Source organism: Musa acuminata, chromosome BXJ2-9, assembly GCF_036884655.1.
Source record: "Musa acuminata AAA Group cultivar baxijiao chromosome BXJ2-9, Cavendish_Baxijiao_AAA, whole genome shotgun sequence".
Classification (NCBI taxonomy): Eukaryota; Viridiplantae; Streptophyta; class Magnoliopsida; order Zingiberales; family Musaceae; genus Musa; species Musa acuminata.
The window spans coordinates 4,182,633-4,202,581 of NC_088346.1; the positions used below are offsets into that span (position 1 = coordinate 4,182,633).

A 19,949-nucleotide genomic window follows, 5' to 3' on the forward strand; every position below is an offset into this window, starting at 1 on the left:
TAACACTATAAGAGAACTTGCGTGCTCCACCTGGAACAGATTTATACCACGTTAGTACAAGTTAGCAGAAGGTATGCAACTGCTCCATAACACCAGGTCAAAATTACCAACAACGACATTTACTTGCTTGTATCTTGTATACACATGTTATACATACGTCCCAGCAGTTGCTGTATGGCCTGATCACTTGTACTTGGCCCAAAAAGAAAGAAAAAAAGAAAAAATTGGATCAACTACGTATATAGTCACCATTTGTACAAGATAATGAAATTCGAAAAAGCACCATGGTAGGAATGGGATCGCCCTTGTTTCCTTGCTGAACCGTCAATCCAAGTTGGTCCTGACGTCAAGATCTTCGAGGTGATACAAAAGCAAAATTCTATAGGAAAAAAAAAAACCATGGAATATTAAAACACTATATGAAGAACTTTTGGATGGTGCAGTCACCCAATAGTTTGGCCTGAGGAACCTGCCTGATAAAATCAATGGTGAACTCCATCACTCTTTCCAGTGGATGCATTTTGTTATATAAGTCTGTGAGAAAGCTTTGAATCAGTATCAGGACTGCTCCCTGCCCCAACAAGTCTTGTCCCCCTAATCACTGTACTCCGAAGAAAATGATGATGCACCATCATCTTCGTCTGTGTTTCTCTCTGCAGTGTCTCCAATCTCATCCTCGTCCATATGATCATCCAAGTCGTTCCCATCATAATCCACATCATCCTCATCACCCTCTTCATCCCTCTCCCTGTCTCCTTCAGATTCATCATCAATTAGCCCTACAGGCTTGCTGGCAGCATGGTCATCCCTAGCAGAGTATATTACCTGATCATCATAATCTTCTCCTGAAGCTTGACCATTTTCTTCGGATTCTGAACCTGCACTAGCATCATCTTCAACATATGCCGTTCCAGTTTCACCTATAGCCCACTCTTCACCTGCACTCTCAGGGGACACCTCAATTCTAGCCTGATCAGTGCTGGTATTTGCAATTATAAAGCTGCCCAAAAGAGAACCTTTATCAACTGTATCTACCCAATTCTCCGAACTTTGCCTAGGCCTACTGGATCGGCGACCACGGCCACGACCTCGACCACAGCCTCGACCACGGCCACGACCTCTTCTGGTGTACTTCCTTGTGGCCTTCTCAAAACTATCAATATTTTCGGTCCTAAGCTCCGATCTTGAGGAGCTTCCACTTCCTCTCAACCTTCTCCCTCCTTGCCCACGGCCCCGCCCTCTCTTACCATCACTGCCTCTGCCTCGACCCCTGCATCCACTAACAGAATCACGCCACCTCCCTTCATGATCATCGTATCCAGCTGTGTCCATTGGCTCTACCTCTTGCATTTTGTGGACAACGACATACCGTGATTGAAGTTTCTGCAGAAAGATGTTTTAAAACCATGAAAAGCAACCAAGACAGGAAAATGATACAAAATTTCCACTTAGAACAAATGATAGAGAAATAATAATAACATTTTTTTCCCTCCATCATCACAACCAATTTTTTTCTGGGTACAAGAAAATAGCATCTTCTTGACAAGTTAATAGATGAAAATCATGACTATAGAATAGTAAGACATTCATTTCCTATTAGTTACTAAAATATCCATTTCTTTTAGCATTCTCGATCACATGAACATCAAGTTACTGAAATTATTTTTTGTCCAGACATATAATTGTTTGTTTAACAACTACAATGCATGAACAATGATAATGATAATATGATCACAAAGAAGTATAAGCAAACGAGACCAGTGAATAACCTGCAATGGAACCATGATAGCAAACTAAACCTAACATGTCATATTATAGACAAAGTAAAAATCCAACAGATTAAAGGTTGACTTCAATAGGAACAAATTTTCTCCAGAGAGAATATATAGACCAGCGGATTATCAACATTCAGCACATTTTGATAAGCAGATTATCAACATCATATCTACATAATTACAAAAGGTTAAGATGGAGAAAATAAAGAAGAGTGTCTAATTTAATTGAAAAAATACACATAATACAGACTTATTACATTTTTCTCCTCGCTCTTAAAGTAACTTATTGACCTTACATTTTATGTCTGAGAATCAAACAATTGAAAAACAATCCAAGTTTTATGGTTGGCAGGACATAAAGCTCCATTTTACCAACTAAAGTCTATGGTTCAGAAACAGTAACTCTTCCCTCATTCAAGTCCACATATTATCAAGATTGCAGATTAAGATAAAAAAATTCCCAGAAATAACAAAAAAGAAAGGGAGAAAGATAACTTACAGTACAGTCTCCTTTTTCTTTATGAGACTCCAGCTTCCGGTGCAGCATATAAGAAATTGAAGAATCAAGATCTAACAGCCTTAACGCCACAGCTGCTGAAGTATCAGGCATCCATGGTAGTACAGGAACTGATCCCGAGTGAGAAGCACCATTGTCAGTATAAACTCCAGGAGTGTTGTAACTCAGCAGTTCAGTTGTTGTTTCGAAATTTGATGACAGAAAATCTCTTCTTATTGCACCCTCCAACAAAGTCAGAATCTGAAAGCAGACAACACAGGGTATAGATAAGCTCTGAATTTTATCATTAAGAAAATAGCATATAGAGACTAGAAAACAAATGTGCACTGCAGATTATTATAACATTCAACAATTAAAACAAATGTGATAAAGAAGATTTGACACCACGAATACCGCATTTCAAAATCAGGCAGCACCAAGTTGTTTAAGCAACAAGCCCACCACATGACGATTCATGTGCTTCAACAGAAAAAATATCAGAACTCCATGCTCAGATAAGCAAAATCATAGTCATGATGCCCTGTCCTTCAGAATTTTCACTGTAAGGAACATCAATAATATTGATGTGGATATTAACAGCTCAACTGAATCTAGCCCGTCTCAGTTGAAGTTAGAACTCCAGATCATCACAACCCATTCTATTTCAAGTCTTACTTGTCCTTGGATGTAATGCGCCTGGGGCCACATGAAGAATGAACTAGGTTTATAGATTCTTCAAGCATTTACTAGTCTAGTATACAACCAGGGAGCGTCAACCCATGTCCACTGAATACGATGCTCAAAACTGTACAATACAAACCACTCTTTCTAAAATAGTTTCCATCCTTCCATTCAATGTACTGATAATAAGGCCAACCTTCACCCTGTTGATAAAGGATGATTTGACCCAACAGAACAGTCTGATGAATTTGGTCCCTCAAATGATCAGAATTGGTTCATAATCAAGTTTAAATGGAGTAGCAGCTTGGAGTGGCAACATGCTACCACTGTGCTATCTTGCTAAGGGTCTCAGTTGGATCTCACCCCAGTATAATAAACTAATAGCACAAGCAAAGCTTTAAAGCTAAAGAATGTCAAGACATGACATGTGAGCATGTCAACATGACAAACCCTAGAAAGTAAAACATGACATGGCTTTGGTACAACAATAAATCAATAGATTTTGGAATTATAGTTTTATACAACAAGATATCTTTTGAACAATTTAGACAATCTATCATATATAAGCTTAACAAGCATAACTGACAATACACTTCAGATGCACATGTAAAACATAAAGGACATTATCACACTAATAGCGAGTTAAAAAGCCCGGCCAAAATACATAATTTGCAGGTATTTTACACATCGAGAAGCTTTATGCAGACAGAACTAGTGGAATATATATATAGAATAATCAAGTTAATATAGGTGTAGATAACACAAGTACATGATAGATTTTAAAGAAGACAAACACCAGACACACAGAACACAACATGAACATGACAAGCATTTTGAAGTGACCCTGCTTCATAGAACACAATGGTGAACATAGTTTTTTGGAAATTCTGTAAAAAGACAAGTTTCATGCTTCTGCTTCTCAGCAACTTCGAGGGTCATTTACAATGATTATAACAGTAAGAATTCACTCCAGTTCAATGAAAAAAGAGAACTTAGAATCTTATCTTTTCATTAATCACAATACCAAATCATATGCACCGATGACCAACCAATTCATTACTTCACTTGGGACAAATGGAAAAATTGTTTATTAAAGTTCAACTTCTAAAGAAAGGCAGATTATAACTTAAATAGAGCTTCAATGACAAAAATTGAACTAATAGAACTGTAGAAGTCATTGTTTCATGTAATTGTTTGTTTTGATCTACATATAAGGCCAATTGGTCATATTCTACTGAGGAAAACAATTATGTTGATAATGTATCAAACATGTCAATACCTGAAATAGCTCCTCAGCAGATGATGAAGAGTGCAATTTCACACCCCAGGATTTCCTATATCCCTCCGTCCAAAAAGCCTGAAGAGCTTCTGCTGGAATTGAAACCTGTCAAAATTAGCAAAATTTGCAGAACAAAATTAAAACAGTTTCAATGATGTGAAATGAAAAGAAGGTAAAAAAGATTTATGGCTTGAATACGGTTTCCTACCTCAATCATGGACAACTGTGCCTTCAACAATCTAATCCCTATCGGAAGAGAGGAGTCAGAGACTTGGAGCTTCCAACCAGGATCTGATTTTCTTTTCTGTTCACACAGAGCCACATGCTCTGCAAAATTTGCATCAGGGTTATGAAAGGTCTTGAATGTCTTGTGGCAAGAAGGGCAATGCTTTTCTTCAGCTAAAAAGGACTGGAAGCAAGAATCACAAGTATGAAGTAGCTCGGAGCATCTTTTCTTCCCATATTTCATTGCATATAAAATGCAAGGATTATAGCATTCCTTCCACATCCATCTGAATAAACCTTGGTATCTCCTCAGAGCAGCACTTTTCTCAAATTCATTCTGCCCAAGTTCAATTCTGAAAGATGCTGAATTCTCCAAGCCATCAGAAGCAAGACAACAGAGGGTACTGCTAGGACTGTCAAGTTCCACACTGCAGTCTGGACTTGATGCTGTTCTGGTCAGCACTGTTTTAACATGATCTCTAACTAACAATGAGGACTTGAAAGCTTTCTTATTCCTTCTGATTGCCTCTTTAAAAGTTGTCTCTATTCTTTGCAACATGGAATGCAAATGTGATTCCCTAATCCCACGTGTATCTAGAGTAGCTAAAAGAGCATCAAATGCCTGCATGCAATGAAGACAAAAATCTCAGTCATTAGGACCTTAAAGAACTTCTGAAACTGATAAGTGTAATGTCCAAACTGAAATTTATCTGACAGTATAGACAGAGAAGCCACTAAAAATAAACTGGTGAATATAATCATGCATCAAAAGATTCTTTGCAATCACATTGAAATCTTAGAAATTCATTAAAAAATTTAAAATAAAAAATTATTTTTGTGTAAAATAATATGTAAGGAGAATGGGCACAATGATAGTGCACAAACACAATTAACAAAAAGGTAAACATGGAGTTATTTGTTAAAAAAGGTTTTTTTAACAAATAACTTGTACACACTACACACCATCTTGATATTTTTAGACCAAAATAACTTTGCTATTATATCAAAGTTATATACACCAACTATTGCAAATAATACTCTTTTTGACCAAAATTAGAAAATATTATTCACTATTGAATTTGTCTGACTTCCAAAGTTTTGGATCCTTTCTTATCTCCCAGAAAGCAAAACAGACAAGGATAATATTCTGCTTATTTAAAAAATAATAAGAATAAATATTTAACCTTTGCTAATCAGTTCCTCTGTTAGTAACAAGTGATATCCTAAAAAATGAAAATCTTTGGTAAATCGTAAAATTCAACCAGCTTAAATCTATCTTAGAAGAGATTGTCCTGGGCCTAGAAGCTACTATACCACCCGAGCAATCTAATATGCAACTTCATCTATTACAGTGCCTGTAACTGGAATTAATGCATGGTATCCAAAAGACTAGGTAGACATATAAATTCAAAACCTAAGTGAATATTGTATCAACCTACAAAATTTTGCCAATATCATTGATTCTTTTCAGAATGTCAGCATACTTGATAAATCATATCTCGTATGGACTGCAAGGCTGCCCTACCAATGCAATCTGTGATACTTAACTGAACCTATATATTGCTGATGGCAATTATTTATTGGGTTTCAGTTTTGAAGATAAAATATTTTCCCATTTGTGTTTGTACACTAAGTAGCAGAATGTGTATAATAGCTGTATCAACTGTTCCAGACGTATATATCTTACATCAATAGCTTCACAGATTCATGAAATAACAAAAGGTCTTACATTTGTCAGGAAATTTCATAAGGATTTATCGATTAAAGAAGAAGTTGGAGACACATCTACCTCTTCTGAATCAATAAGCAGCCAATGGCAATCTTTGGATTCAAAAAAAATCCTCCCAGAACCAGGATCATTTGGCGAAGAAGATGTTGTAAATTGCCAATAGCGATTTTGCCTGCGGTCTTGACCTAGGGGCAATGACCGGTAAACATGGAGTTGCTCTGCCTTGTAACCAATAAATGATTTCAACTGGGAACGTGACTTTTCAATAGCATATCCATAGTGTTGAACTGGAAGAACATCTGGACTGGTAAATTGTTGTCCTATAGACATATTACCAAGATTAACCTGATTTGTTTCAAGAAATTGCTCATTGCTAATTGCATCTAGATTACCATTGTTACCCTTATCAACACCGTCTAGTGGAGTTTGACTTTCCTCTCCTGCACCATAAGTTAGAGTTGCCTCGACTTTATATCCACCAAAAGCTGTACCTTGTAATCTGTTAGAATATTCTTCTCTAAACCGTCTTTTATCAAGCTGTGCCTCTGCCCACATTTGTTTCTTCAGAGCATTTGCAGCTTCCAATCGTTCCTGTTAAGTCCTTGGATCAGTTCAATGAAGACAAGACAAAAGGAATAATAAAGAACATGACACAAGACTATCCCATTAGTACCTCAAGAATAGCGCGTATCAAATTTCCTTCGGTTGCCACTCCTACCAAAGCAACAAGGGCATTTAGGCACTCTTCCACGGTCAATTCAGAATAATCGCCTTCTGATAATCCCTGAACCCATGGTTCACCAAAGTTGCTTTCATCAATCTCTGTGTCCTCCATATCACCATTGCCTGCTTCACGGCAGTTTAAATTGATGTCAGGAAGTTGGGGAACACCCGAAGTGCTTAATGGTTTCGTGTTCTCTGAAGGCATTTGAGGACCTTTTCCCGCATTGACAATTGCTCCCCCTTTTTCCTTTCCTAACAAATTCAAGGTCCTAGAATGTTCTAACTCGCTTGTCAAAGGATCATGCTTATCCACTTTTGCATCACTGCCACCATCATCAACTTCAGGTTCAGCAGCAGCATCACCTTCTGAATCTTCATCTCTTTCAGCATCATCTACATCTTCTGCATCCTTCTCAGCTTCCTCAGAGTCTGAAATTGCACTATGAAATACTTGTATCTTTTCCCGAGCAGCAGATATCACAGCATCTGCATCAGCAGGATCTTTCCTGTAAGGGGATCTTACACAATATGTTGAAGGAGCAGTTCTCTCAAAAAGTTTTGTGTCTCGGGATAATGCTGCAGAAATAGATGCCTCTGGTGTCTTGCTTGTGGTTAGATCCCTTAATCCAGATTTCTGATGATGACATAAGTGGCTTAAGCAAATTAAGAACAAGAAACAAAACTAAAAAAACACATTTACCTGAATCTTATCTGCAACTTCTAGTATTGTAAGGCCTTTGCTTCCCTCAAGAGAAAGAACATGAAAAGCAGCAAACTTGACTGTTCCAGGAGTCAAACGATGCCGAGATTTACGTCGATGAGTAAATCCCCTTACTTTCAATATAGCAACAGCATTTTCAGCTGCCAAGCCATTCCGTAAAGTCGAAATAATGTTCTCACCATCATTACCCTGAATAGAAATTGCTTAACACTTTTATTAGTCACACCAAAGATACTGCTATAGCATCTTTGGATCGGTGAAACTACTCAAATGATAACCAAAACATGAGCTTGGTAATAGAAACAAGTGACAACATATAAGAAAAGTACCAGCTGCATAAGCTGCTAATATTTCCACAGAGACAGTTCACCAAATAGCAAAATGTTCAACTATTATTACCTATTGGATATATAACATTGTATATTATCAAAGAGTCAATGCCTTAAGCAAAAAGTTTCATATATAATTACATCATTAATACATAGTAATTTAAGGAAAGAGACACATTTTAGCAGTTATATTTTTACTAGAATAAGAACAAACAAAAAAAGATTTTTTTTTGGATTTTCTAGATATCATGATTGGAAGTAACAAAGAAGGTTATTTATATTTTGGATTAGAGAACAGAACTTGGCGAATAATAAATGAGACAAGCCTAATTTTTCTTCCTAATTCCTAGACGATAAAGGACCACCTGAGGCAGGTAGCAAGTGTGCATCGTGGCTGCTGGCAGTCCAGGTGAGACCAGGTCAGTCATAACTATTGTACCTCCAAGGGCAGCTAAAAAACTGATGCAATTGACTGCAAAACAACAGAAAGTTTGTTGCACCAACTATGTTGCAAACTACCTCAAGCAGAAATTTGTCCTCGAGAATGGCAATGACTGGCTATGGCAAGCAGTGTAAAGGACAGCAGGAAAACAAATGAAGAAATAAATATGCACTAAAGAGTTCTTCCCTGCTCTGCCATTAAAGCAGTAAAAACTTAAAGAAATAAGTTGTTTAGGTCCCTCCTCATAAGCCTAGCATGACCATGTAAAAAATGGTTTCAGAAGGAAAAATAACTGTTTATGGAAGCTCTTCCAGTTTAAGTCAAACATGCTTCAACCATCTGTTTCCAATAAACTAAGTACTCCAGTATTTTACTACATTGAATCTCATTAATTCCATGCACATCTGCAAATCTTTATTTTCTTTGTTATAGTGCCTTGTAAGCATTTTAATATAATGGAAAAAAATTAAAAAAAAAAAAAGTATCCAATGCAGCAAACTCCCACCAATGCAGGATCTGGAAGGATCAATGTCTTGCATCTAAATATAATGAAAGGAAATTATTTTAAAAAATAATATCTAGGGAACGAACCAAATGTCATAGAAATAACAACAATCAAACTAACTCCATCAAACATAGTGATTAGCTTATATGGATGTAGCATTTTATTTTCAAAGTTCATGCAGCAAAATAGGCACCTCATTCTCGTTCCGGAAATGTACACGTTCCACGTTTCTTTTCTTCAGTTGTGGCCCAAATCCAGCCGATAAAGCAAATTGTCGCAGTATCTCAGGCCATGTTAAGTAATTCAAATAGCGCTGCCAACTGTGAATGTTAAAACCCCATGCATGTGCCTAGCAAATGTAAGCAGATCATGGGTATATGAGATGAACGACGTCACAACTAGAAAGCAGTATTCAAAAAGTTTGAAATTGAGGTGAGAGAGCACACACCCCCTCAACAATCTGTGGATGACCACCTCCTGGATTCACAGTGCAACTTTGACTAGCCCCAAGTGTGCTAGCAGGAGTCCTCGCAACATCCTCGATGTCCTTGATGATGGATTTAAGTAGAGCAACGTGTACTTCTCCCAGAAGTCTTGAATCCTATGAAAATTATTGGAGATCTTCAGCACAAGAGAAAAGGTAAAGCTGATTCTCATGGTTCTTTATAATGGTCATGGTTAGCATGATAAGCATTTCAGAATCTGCAGCTTAGTTGAATCCATATGACTGATTTTTAGGCTATTGGTTATCAAACTTCCACAATTTTTAGCAAACTACATTGTTGATGCAGATTTATTAACTCTCATCCTCTGTACATACTTTGTTATTTTTTTGCTCCTGGCAAGACATATCAATGAAATTGCATTTATGAAAAGTGAAGTCTCAGTCTCCCTCATTTCACCAGAGTATCTACCACTTGCACAAATAAATAGTGTTAGCTATTTCTAATTCTACAATCTATCATCATTTCAAACACATAGGCTTTGAAATATAAGTCCTCCCCCAATTATTCCAGTTCCTATAAACCATCTTAGTTCATTAATATGTAAAGTGTGTGTGAGATTCATACAAGGCAGGCAGGAGAAGACCACAAGCAGTTGGTGAGTCAGATATACTGACCAAGCTAAAAAGTTTGTTGTAAAGAAATTCAAATCACTAAAAAGTTGGTTTTACATAAAGAGAATGGCTCTGACTATCCAAAAAATTATTCGTCCAAGAACTGAAATCATCAGAAAATGAAAAATAAGCTCAGATTGGACTCCCACAAGAGCTAGAATTCCAATACAAGGTCATATATAGCATTTCCCAGACAAAATTATTCCACCAAATACAGAACATGAGATTTCTAGGTTCAGATAAAGTGAAAGTATGAGAGCACTCACATAATCATGGAGAGATTGCACAAACTCATCAAGAGTGAATGGCCAAAGACCAAGTACATCAGCAAAAGTGATTAAAAACTTCCAAACCTAAAATTCCAACCAACAGCATAAAGTAGATGTGTTAGGGGAATTTAAAATGGAACTATTATAGAAAGGAGTAAATGAAAAAAAAAAAAAAAAAAGGGAATTCTATAAGCTTGAAACTTCAGAAAAATCATAATTGTCAGATAAAACACAAACCATGCAGAAGATATAGCACAAGGGGAAAATATAGCATTGTAATGGAATGATAACAGATTATAAAAATGAAAAGAGTAGAAAATGCACCATAAGAAGGTTAGCTATCTTCTCGTCAGAATCTGCCCAAGGTTGAATCTCAAACGGCCTTTTCAGTCTTACAGAACTTGGTGGAAATGCAGTCAACTTACCTGCAGTCAAAACTTACATAATTTACTATTTTTTTTATCATAATGGACATTAAACTCAATATGACCAACTTCTATGAAGTTATCCAAGAATAAAGTTGTTGCAGTAGCAATTCTACAACATTTACCAACAAATTGCTCAATATCTAGTTCAACCAACACGGAATCATATAGGTAGATTTTTTACGATTAATGAAACACATACTAACAAACTGTGAAATATCATGTACACAAGAAACAATGAGTCATATAATGCAGATTTCTAGAACTAAACTGATTAGGTAAAGAGAACCATACTCCTGAATGAATCAAGTTGTTGCAAAGTTTCACTGTCAAGAGCAAAGATCGAGGAGAATCCTTTATTTGCTGCAGCAAGCTCCAACAACTCCAAGCGCTCATCCTCAATAAGCTCCATATATTCCTTTGCGATTCTGCGGGCAGTGGCTCTCTCACGAGCAGCTTTCAGTCTTGCTGCCTCCTTCTCACGTCTCAGTTCTTCTTTCTGCCTCAGCTTCTCAGCCTGAGCTCACCCAGAAAAGTTTTAGCAAACTATTTGAATCATGAAAAAAATGGTAGAACAATTTTTATGGAACCTACTCTACAGGATTCCTTGAGCAAAAACTTCTCCCTGCGTTCATTTTCACGCCTCTGTTCACGTTGGAACTTCTCTTCTTCCCGCTGCCTTTCACGCATCACCCGTTCTTCTTCTTTTCTTCTTTCCCGTTCATGTCTCTCCATTTCCCTCTGCATTTGTTCTTCTCTCTAAAGATTGATAATTTTGTTTTAATACTGGATACTGAACATACCAAAGAGAAATTTTGAAGTTTAAACAATAAAGAAGCACCTTTCGCCTCAAGATATCTTGTTTCTCGATCTCCTTCCTAATCCGCTTCTCATGGGCTTCCACCTCCTTAGCAATCCTTACTTCATCACTCTGCATATGGCAAAAATACATTATCACAACAATTATCTGAAGAAAATTAAGCACAAAGCTGCACTGATTAACGTGTTGTACATACCTTACGTTTTCTGTCCAATCTCCTATAAGATGACAAATATGGGTTTTCGAGTCCAGGGACTTCACCCATACCAAACTGAGCATCAGTTGCAGGATCTGGAAAGGAGTTACCGTCAAGAGAATTGTCATACTCCACTGAGACCGAAGGAAAAGCTTGTTGCCTGCCTTCTTGAGTCAAGAGGTCAGCACTCAAATTTTGACCTTGAAAAGTATAGCTTGGTCCCTCGTGGTCATTTACATGCAAGTACCTTCCCCCTGAAGGTAAAGATGTCATCTTGGTATTCGGAGCATCTGATGAAGACTCAAGATAATGAGACAGGGAGACCCTGTCAAGTGCCTCTGACCGGACACTTGGCTGCTTGGGGATAAACTGATATTCATGAAGAGCTCTAGGACCCATCTGCAGACACACTGTATGGGAAGCCCCTACTGCAGTTTTTCTCTTCCCTTTAGATGAACTTGGTAAACGATGTTCCATGCTAGACAAGAAACTTGATGCCTACAAAGCAGTAAGATTCACAACCATTGTATAAGTTAACACTGGAGGACCATACTGTAAAGAACAAATCAAATTTATACTGCGATATAGGGTCAACACTTAATAAAACTAGTTAGATGTCAAAAATCACAAGGCACAAAAAAAGTAAAGAACTGGTGTCGATTTGCAACAGGACTTCCATTAGGCCACAGTAAGGGACAAAAAATATTTACCATCTTTGTATCATGTCTCTCAAACATATGGCCACCATGGGGCCACACAGGCTGCTGTTCTTGAGTTGGTGTCTCTGTTGAAAAATTTTTAGAAGAATGAGTAGCAGAATTTAAAGAAAAGTACGACAATGGGCGAAGCATATATAACTAAACATAATTACTAACACACAGATACTTAGCAAAGAAAAAGCTTCAATAGAGAAAGAGGCGCTTAATGTGGTGAAGTCGACAAAAGTGCCATCCAGAAAAGCTCAGCATAATCAGAACCATATTTTGGGTCACTGATACATCTTTTGCCCACCATTTGTTTACAATTTCACATTCTCCGGCACAACCACCACTCCAAGTCATCTCCCAAAATTATAGTTATGTTAACCTGCACTATTATTATTCAGACCCTTTTCACCACCTAAATCACCTGTACACACTTCTGGCTCCAGCAACTCCCCAATACTTGGAATGGAGCGACTCAGGACAGTGAAAATACCTATGCCAGAACTAAAATGCTGGTTGCAAAAATATATAACATATGCACCAACAAGATAACATGACCATAGCAGAAGATGATATTTTGGTATCACAATCATGTCTAGTAATACCTATTGGCACCCCAAAAGCACCAGGTGGCAGTGGATCAAACTCAACACCGAGGACCGGCCCATCCGGCCTCAGTGGCTCCCCGAGCTGCGCTTCCACCGACGCAAGTATCTGGCACTCCATCACGGCCAGATGGGCGAGGTGAGTTGGCGGAGGCGGCAACAGGGCGTCATAATACCGTCTTCCAACAGCTGACATCTCTGTACCAATCCTCGAGACAGCCGCCGCCGTCCTAGTAACTGCCCTCCTCGACTCCCCGCTGCTACCGTAGGGGCTCGAGCTCAACCCAAGGCCCCCGGACTCCGAGGACAACATATCATTCTGGGGAGGCAGCACCGGCGGCGGTGGCGTCGGCGGCAATGAATCCGCCTCCCTCCGCCGTTTCCTCGCCGACTGAACCTTCCGGTCCTTGAGCCTCCGATGACAGAACCACATCTGGAGCTGCCGATCCGAGAGGCCAGTCTTCACCGAAAGCTCAGCCCGCAGCGCCTCCGACGGATACGCCTCCACTGACACCAAAAAAGAACAAACACACACAAAAGAATCACAACGATATAAATCACATATCGACACCGATCGACGCCCGTCCGAGACCGATCAGAGACCCGGAAACCCGAAGTGGGATAAAACAAACCGGTGTAGGTGTTCTCGAGGATCTCCAATTGGTAAGGGGTCTTCATCTTGCGTTTGGGCGGCTTGTCTCCGCCCTCCGCCGGCGGCGGCGTCTCCTGCTTTCCATCCCCGACCTCCATCTCCTAACCCTAGATCGAACAAAAGGGTTCCTTTCCACGGAGGCGAAGAACAAAAGATAAAACTAATTCGTTCCGCCTCGCATTAATTTATAGCACGCAACCGAAAAACAAAAAAAGGTGCGAAGGAAAACCCGAAAAAAAATAAAAAGCAGCCGTGGAAAAAAGGAAGAACAGAAAAGAAAGGAAGCGATGTGCGGTGAGATTTGGGGGAGAATAATAATAAGAAGAGAAACACGAGAGATGGAATAAAAGATAAATAGAAGACGGGGAATTGGGAGAAATAAATGCAAGTTTGATTTGGGATTGGCGTGGAACAGATGGAACCCCCCATGTCTTCTGTTCTGTACTCTCCTTTTTCTCTTTGTTGTTTGGGGGAAAGAATAATCAAACATGAGGCGATCGTAAAGCGAACGAGAGAGAGAGAGGGAGGGAGGGGAGCGATCGTGGGGTTATGATTTGGGGTGTGGGGGGGTTGAGTTTTGTTCTTCGCACCGTTATTGCCTGCTGCTTTTGTTTGCGCTCGTTTCGGTTCGGGGGCGTGATTTCGGCGGGTGTGTCGTGTGGCGTCTGTTTCCGTTACACCCCTCGGTGCGGTACGGAGCGTGCTCGCTGTCTCGGTGAGGTCTCGGTTTGGGACCCACTTTGGCGCCGCTCGAAGTTTACCTGCGCATCAGTGACGTGGCGCAGGAATATATGAACCTTTTTCGGAAATTTGTTCTGTATAGGGTAAATTTTCGAAAATAATTCTTTATTTTTTAATACCTTTTAGTTAACACTTTTTTTATAAAATTTATAATTTTATTAAATTAATGATATTATAAAATTCATCATCATCTTTTTTTTTTTCCTTTATCATCGATGATCTTTCTTATCCGCTACTGGTATGTTTTTACTTATAATCCAAAGCTTTCTCTTCTAAGATGATGATACAGACGATGAGAAAGATTATCGATCGTACTAACTATAAAGGGTAAATTTTTTTTTTATAAAAGAATGGGTGTTTTGTCGGAATTTTTAGAAATGAAAGTGTTGTATGGAAATCTCTCAAAATAGTTTTTTTCATGAATTTATCATATATATAATATGTTTATCTCTTTGTCTCCTTTAATCTTCGAATCATCCCACATATGAGGTCACCCCCTACCATGTTGCCATCACGGTGCTTCATTTTCATGCTAATACATCAAATATTTGATAAGATTATATTAGGAACTGAAATTAATTTAGTTATAATTAATAAATAGATGCATGTGATAATTAATTCGATTTTAGTTGAATAAAATAATAATGTAAGTCAAAGCAGACTATGATTATTGATTAATTTATTTGGGATGAAATCAAGACTATGCAAAACGAAAAAGAAAGATATGAATGAGGAATAAAGAGAGAGACGATGTTGCATCGCATAGGGATGCTCATTGTTTTTGGTATATATCTCACCAAAATTATGATATATAATTCATCGGATACATTGTTTCGTACATATTATAGTCAATTGAATCCAATTGGATTCACATCTTGAGTACATATTATAATTCAACGCATGGTGAATCCAATTGACTTGTGTGTTGAGCATAGATCTAACACAGACACTCAAGCGAGTGATCTGATGTGTGTCGATCAGATGAAGGCAAATAACCAAATACCAAAGTTTGAATACGAAGCTAACAATAAGCTTTTGCTACCAATGTTAGAGATGTTGGATGGAGTTTAGTAAATGATTCGATGGCCAATTATGTAGAATTCAAATTGTTAAATCTAAGCAATCGCACCGAATGATAGTCTAATTGGATCCTAATAAATTGGATTTAGTTGGATAATTAGCTGAAGGATTATGAATTAGTTTGCAAATGTTTCCGATGATTGGGAGTTCAGTCAAATGTAAAATATACAAATCAAAAGTTGCCACCATTTGATTGTTATATATATATATATATATATATATATATATATATATATATATATGTATATATATATATATATATATATATATATATATATGTATATATATATATATATATATATATATATGTATATATATATATATATATATGTATATATATATATATATATATATATATATATGTACATGTACATATATATATATATATGTACATGTACATATATATATATATATGTACATGTACATATATATATATATATGTACATGTATATGTACATATATATATATATATGTACATGTACATGTATATATATATATATATGTACATATATATATATATATATATATATGTATATATATCAAACAATTCGTAGATGTTGATCATTGACTCTCTCATAGAAATATTTTTCGCGATATGTATTATCATCTAAAAATATATTTGTGCGGCCAAATCAGATCCGAGCTATTGTTTTCTAGTTGACTCTCAAAGGCATTGACCCATTGAGTTTTTGTTGATATGGAGAGTATATTATCAGATGAATAGTCTAAATTAAAAGCGCTACTAAGAGTTCATCACGATACAAAGTATCGTATACCAAGTATGAATCATTTTCATTTTGTTTTGTTGACGTGATGATATGCTAGTATACATGATGCATTTTATTTTTGTTTTTGTTGACGTGATGATATGGTAGTGTGGAGAGTGATACAAATTGGAAGCGGTCTTTGTAAAATGAGACGTTGGCTCATTAAGGTGCCGAGAAATGAGACATTTGGTGTCATATATTAAGCATTTTTTTACCACATTTATTATTTATATGATAGAATATTGATTCATATGGCTTTATCATTATAAATCATTTCAACTACATGCACACACGAATCAAAAGATAAATAAATAAATAAATAAATATGATACATGATATTATATGTGAAAAGAATTCTAAAAAAATCATAACTTTGAGTTTTTTTCCTATAGAATGTCATGAGATATACCAAAAACGTTACTTTGCTCTCGTAATTTTAAAAAATTTATATCACAACCTTAGTCCTAATCGTGCTTAGTCGTTACTTATCGCTCTCATATTTGTCAACTTATGTATAAAGACACAAGCAATTAAGAGGAGGGAGGGGAATAACCAATAAGGGTTGTGATCAACCACGATGGGTAACGAGGATCAATTGGCAAGACTACTCGGCATAAGGCAAAGGAGAGTCGTCGATAAGATAGAGATGTGATAGAGGACAATGATTGATACCAGAAAAATGATCATTTAAAATAAAATAATATGTGAGAAATTTTAAAATATGCGATGCTATACCACCCAAAAAAAAGTCATAAACATTTACGAAGAATTCAGCCTTAATGATATTATATCATTGCTAAGGTTATATATATATATATATATATATATATATATATATTATAATAATAATAACAAAGTCGAGTTTCAAACTATTTCTAATCGACTAAATGAAACTTTTGTTATCGTTGAGATTCGTAAAAAAATATATATTTTATTAATTTAAAAATATTTAAGTTATTATTTATAGTTTATATTAATTTTTTAAGATATTCCTCTACTTAATAAATATAATCATTTCACATATACTTATTACCATATCAATAGATATCCTAAACATATTTTTATATTATCTTAAATAATTATTTTAATTTTTATTATCTATGAAATGAAACTTAATTGTTTATGAATATACATCTCAATAATATTATAATATTTTTTATAATTAATAGGTCATCAAATGTGATGATGAGATAGTTTCTTAATAGGATAAATGTGTATAACATGTGAAAAAATACTACTACATCAATCGTCATAAGCTTATGAATAGAATAAAAGCACTCATACCCAAGAAGAGAGTACACCATCATATAATGAATAATATTATTTAATACGAAGGATGTGGTATAACATGATTAATGTTACATATTTATATATTGCACGTTACTTTTGGATTAATTATATATTAGCCAATGTAGTTAAACCTTTTAACATCCCAATCTCTATATTTAAAAAAAAAATTATATTAAAAATCTTATAATTATGAAACTAAAAAATATAGCTCTATTTACCTTAACATAATCAGTTTTATAGACGAAAGTATAAGAATGATGGGTAAAAAAATTATTTCTATATTTTTATAATAGTAACAGATGATAGTGCTGTACCACGAGCAACTGTTGTGAGTTACTGTGGTAGATTAGGATGAAAAGCGATAATAAAAGAAGAGGAAGAAGAGGATGATGTAAATCTTTGTTTGTCTCACATTTCATCACCGTTCTTCCTTCTCACTTACAACAATAATCTGGGACCCTTAGCGACGCAACGATCGTTATATGACAAAAAAACATAAAATTAACTAGAACATTAAAATTATTTTTTTATGAATTATTTTCATATTTTTATCGATAACATTAATGATATTAGGATAAAAAAAATTAGATGTTTCAATTTCATATATCTATGTTGATTCTAATATAAAATTTTTAAATATAAAAAAAATATCATTTAGATCTAACTACATATGAGGAGTATATAATTACCCCTTACTTGTGTTGGTCGCATGATTTAACATATAAAGAAGACTATCGTCTTAAACTCGTTGCAAAGAGGTGATACCGAGCGTGCGTCGTAGCGAAGTGGGGGATTCGTAGCAGATGGCGCGCGGCCAAGCATCGGCCATCCGGTGGACGAAAGAGATCACCAACGCGCAGGTCCTCCGGCTGATCCGTGCCGAGTCCGATGTCCGCAAGGCCCTCCTCATCTTCGACTCCGCCACCGCCGAATACCCCTCCGGCTTCCGCCACGACGCCGCCACCTTCGCCCACATGTCCGCCCGCCTCGCCGCCGCCGGCCTCCTCCCCACCGCCTTCTCGGTCCTCGCCCGCGTCCCCGCCGAGCTGGGCCACCCGCCCCCGGAGCCCGTCTTCGCTGCCCTCATACGCGCCCACGGCCGCGCCCGCCGCCCCCTCGACGCCCTCCGCCTCTTCCACGACGCCCCCCGCCTCCTCCTCCTCCGGCCCTCCAACCGCTCCTACACCGCCCTCCTCGCCGTCCTCGTCGCCCACAACCGCCTAGACCTGGCTAGCCGCCTCTTCGCCGGCATGAGGGCAGCCGGCGTCCCGCCCTCCGTCGCCTCCTACAACGTCCTCCTCAAGGCCCATTGCACCGACGCCGGCAGCGGCGCAGACGTGGACGCGGCCCTCCGAGTGTTCCGCAGGCTGCCCGATCGCGGGTGTCCGCCCGATTCTTGCAGTTACAACACTGTGATCGACGGGCTCTGCAAGCATGGCAGGATCGGCGAAGCCAAGCAGCTGTTGAAGGAAATGAGTGACAAGGACTGCTCGCCGACCGTTGTCACCTACACTACTTTGATCCACGGGATGTGCCGCTCTGGCTCGCTAGACGAAGCAATAGAGATGTTCGACGAAATGACTAAGATAGGGATTAAGCCGAATGTGTTCACGTACAGTTCATTGGTCGACGGCCTCTGCAAGGGCGGACGGTCGCTAAAGGCCGTCACTTTGCTGGATCGGATGGTCTCGGACCGATGCCAGCCGAACGCCATCACCTATTCTGCGCTGATTAATGGGCTGTGTAAAGAAGGAAGGCTTGGGGAGGCATTGGAGATCTTAGATAGGATGAGACTGCAGGGGAAAAAGCCAGATGTAGGATTGTATGGCAAGCTCATCGATGGGTTGTGCGAGTCTGGCCGTGCCCAGGAAGCCGCAAATTACCTCGACGAGATGGTGCTCAGTGGGATCACACCGAACCGCGTCACCTGGAATCTCCATGTGAGGATTAACAACACAGTTGTGGTGGGGTTGTGCGCTGTTGGTGATTCAAGCAGGGCTTTACGGGTGCATCAGAGCATGAAGAGCAGGGGTATTTCTACTGAACCGGACACATTCCATCATCTGGTAGATTGTTACAGCAAGAAGGGAGATGTGCACAAGGCAGCACGGGTTGTCAGCGAGATGTTGCTTGAAGGTTGCGTTCCTACCAGGGAGACATGGGGTGTTGTGATTGGTGGTTACTGGGAAAGGAGAAATGTGAGGGAAGCAGCTGAGGTTTTCTTGGATGGGCTGGTGGTGGGTGTAGCTCTTTGAGGTCTTAATAAAAAGTAATTTGAGTCACATCCGATGCACTCACTACCAAGTTATCTGCCAGGAAATTGTACATGTCTGGGATACCATAAGGTATGTCGTGAAACAGTGAACATAAATAGTTCA

The 19,949-nt window shown here is 38.1% G+C and overlaps 2 protein-coding genes across 5 annotated transcripts; one reads left to right on the top strand and one right to left on the bottom strand.

Moving 5' to 3' along the window:
* Nucleotides 1-100: 100 nt before the first annotated feature.
* Nucleotides 101-14,263, bottom strand: LOC135622648 (homeobox-DDT domain protein RLT2-like). Of its 4 annotated transcripts, none has more exons than XR_010491134.1 (19): nt 13,674-14,262; nt 13,042-13,548; nt 12,443-12,516; nt 11,733-12,230; nt 11,558-11,647; nt 11,311-11,475; nt 11,011-11,233; nt 10,616-10,716; nt 10,289-10,375; nt 9,354-9,506; nt 9,099-9,254; nt 7,609-7,818; nt 6,859-7,542; nt 6,246-6,776; nt 4,440-5,078; nt 4,232-4,336; nt 2,275-2,532; nt 474-1,383; nt 101-379 (listed from the first exon to the last, which is right to left on the bottom strand). XR_010491134.1 is itself a non-coding variant. In XM_065124665.1 (19 exons), the coding sequence occupies exons 1-19, from the start codon at nt 13,789-13,791 to the stop codon at nt 595-597; spliced, it is 5,307 nt and encodes a 1,768-aa protein (XP_064980737.1). In that variant the 5' UTR covers nt 13,792-14,263; the 3' UTR covers nt 101-594. The 4 variants fall into 4 exon arrangements, 3 of the variants coding, with proteins under 3 accessions (XP_064980737.1, XP_064980736.1, XP_064980735.1); XM_065124665.1 differs by having other exon boundaries at nt 101-1,383; nt 6,246-6,505; nt 6,587-6,776; nt 13,674-14,263; XM_065124664.1 differs by having other exon boundaries at nt 101-1,383; nt 6,246-6,505; nt 6,578-6,776; nt 13,674-14,263.
* A 4,002-nt stretch (nt 14,264-18,265) lies between these two features.
* Nucleotides 18,266-19,853, top strand: LOC135622650 (pentatricopeptide repeat-containing protein At5g46100-like). The gene has a single exon (XM_065124668.1). The coding sequence runs from the start codon at nt 18,375-18,377 to the stop codon at nt 19,824-19,826; it is 1,452 nt and encodes a 483-aa protein (XP_064980740.1). The 5' UTR covers nt 18,266-18,374; the 3' UTR covers nt 19,827-19,853.
* Nucleotides 19,854-19,949: the final 96 nt, after the last annotated feature.

Bases quoted from the DNA above. Each gene is read 5' to 3' on its own strand.
- LOC135622648 (XM_065124663.1), bottom strand. From the start codon at position 13,791: ATGGAGGTCGGGGATGGAAAGCAGGAGACGCCGCCGCCGGCGGAGGGC. The intron at 11,476-11,557 runs GTGCTTCTTTAT...ATCAATCTTTAG, and splicing joins AAGATATCTTGAGGCGAAAG to AGAGAAGAACAAATGCAGAG. The intron at 7,819-9,098 runs GTGCCTATTTTG...ATTTCTATTCAG, and splicing joins ATTTCCGGAACGAGAATGAG to GGTAATGATGGTGAGAACAT.
- LOC135622650 (XM_065124668.1), top strand. From the start codon at position 18,375: ATGGCGCGCGGCCAAGCATCGGCCATCCGGTGGACGAAAGAGATCACC.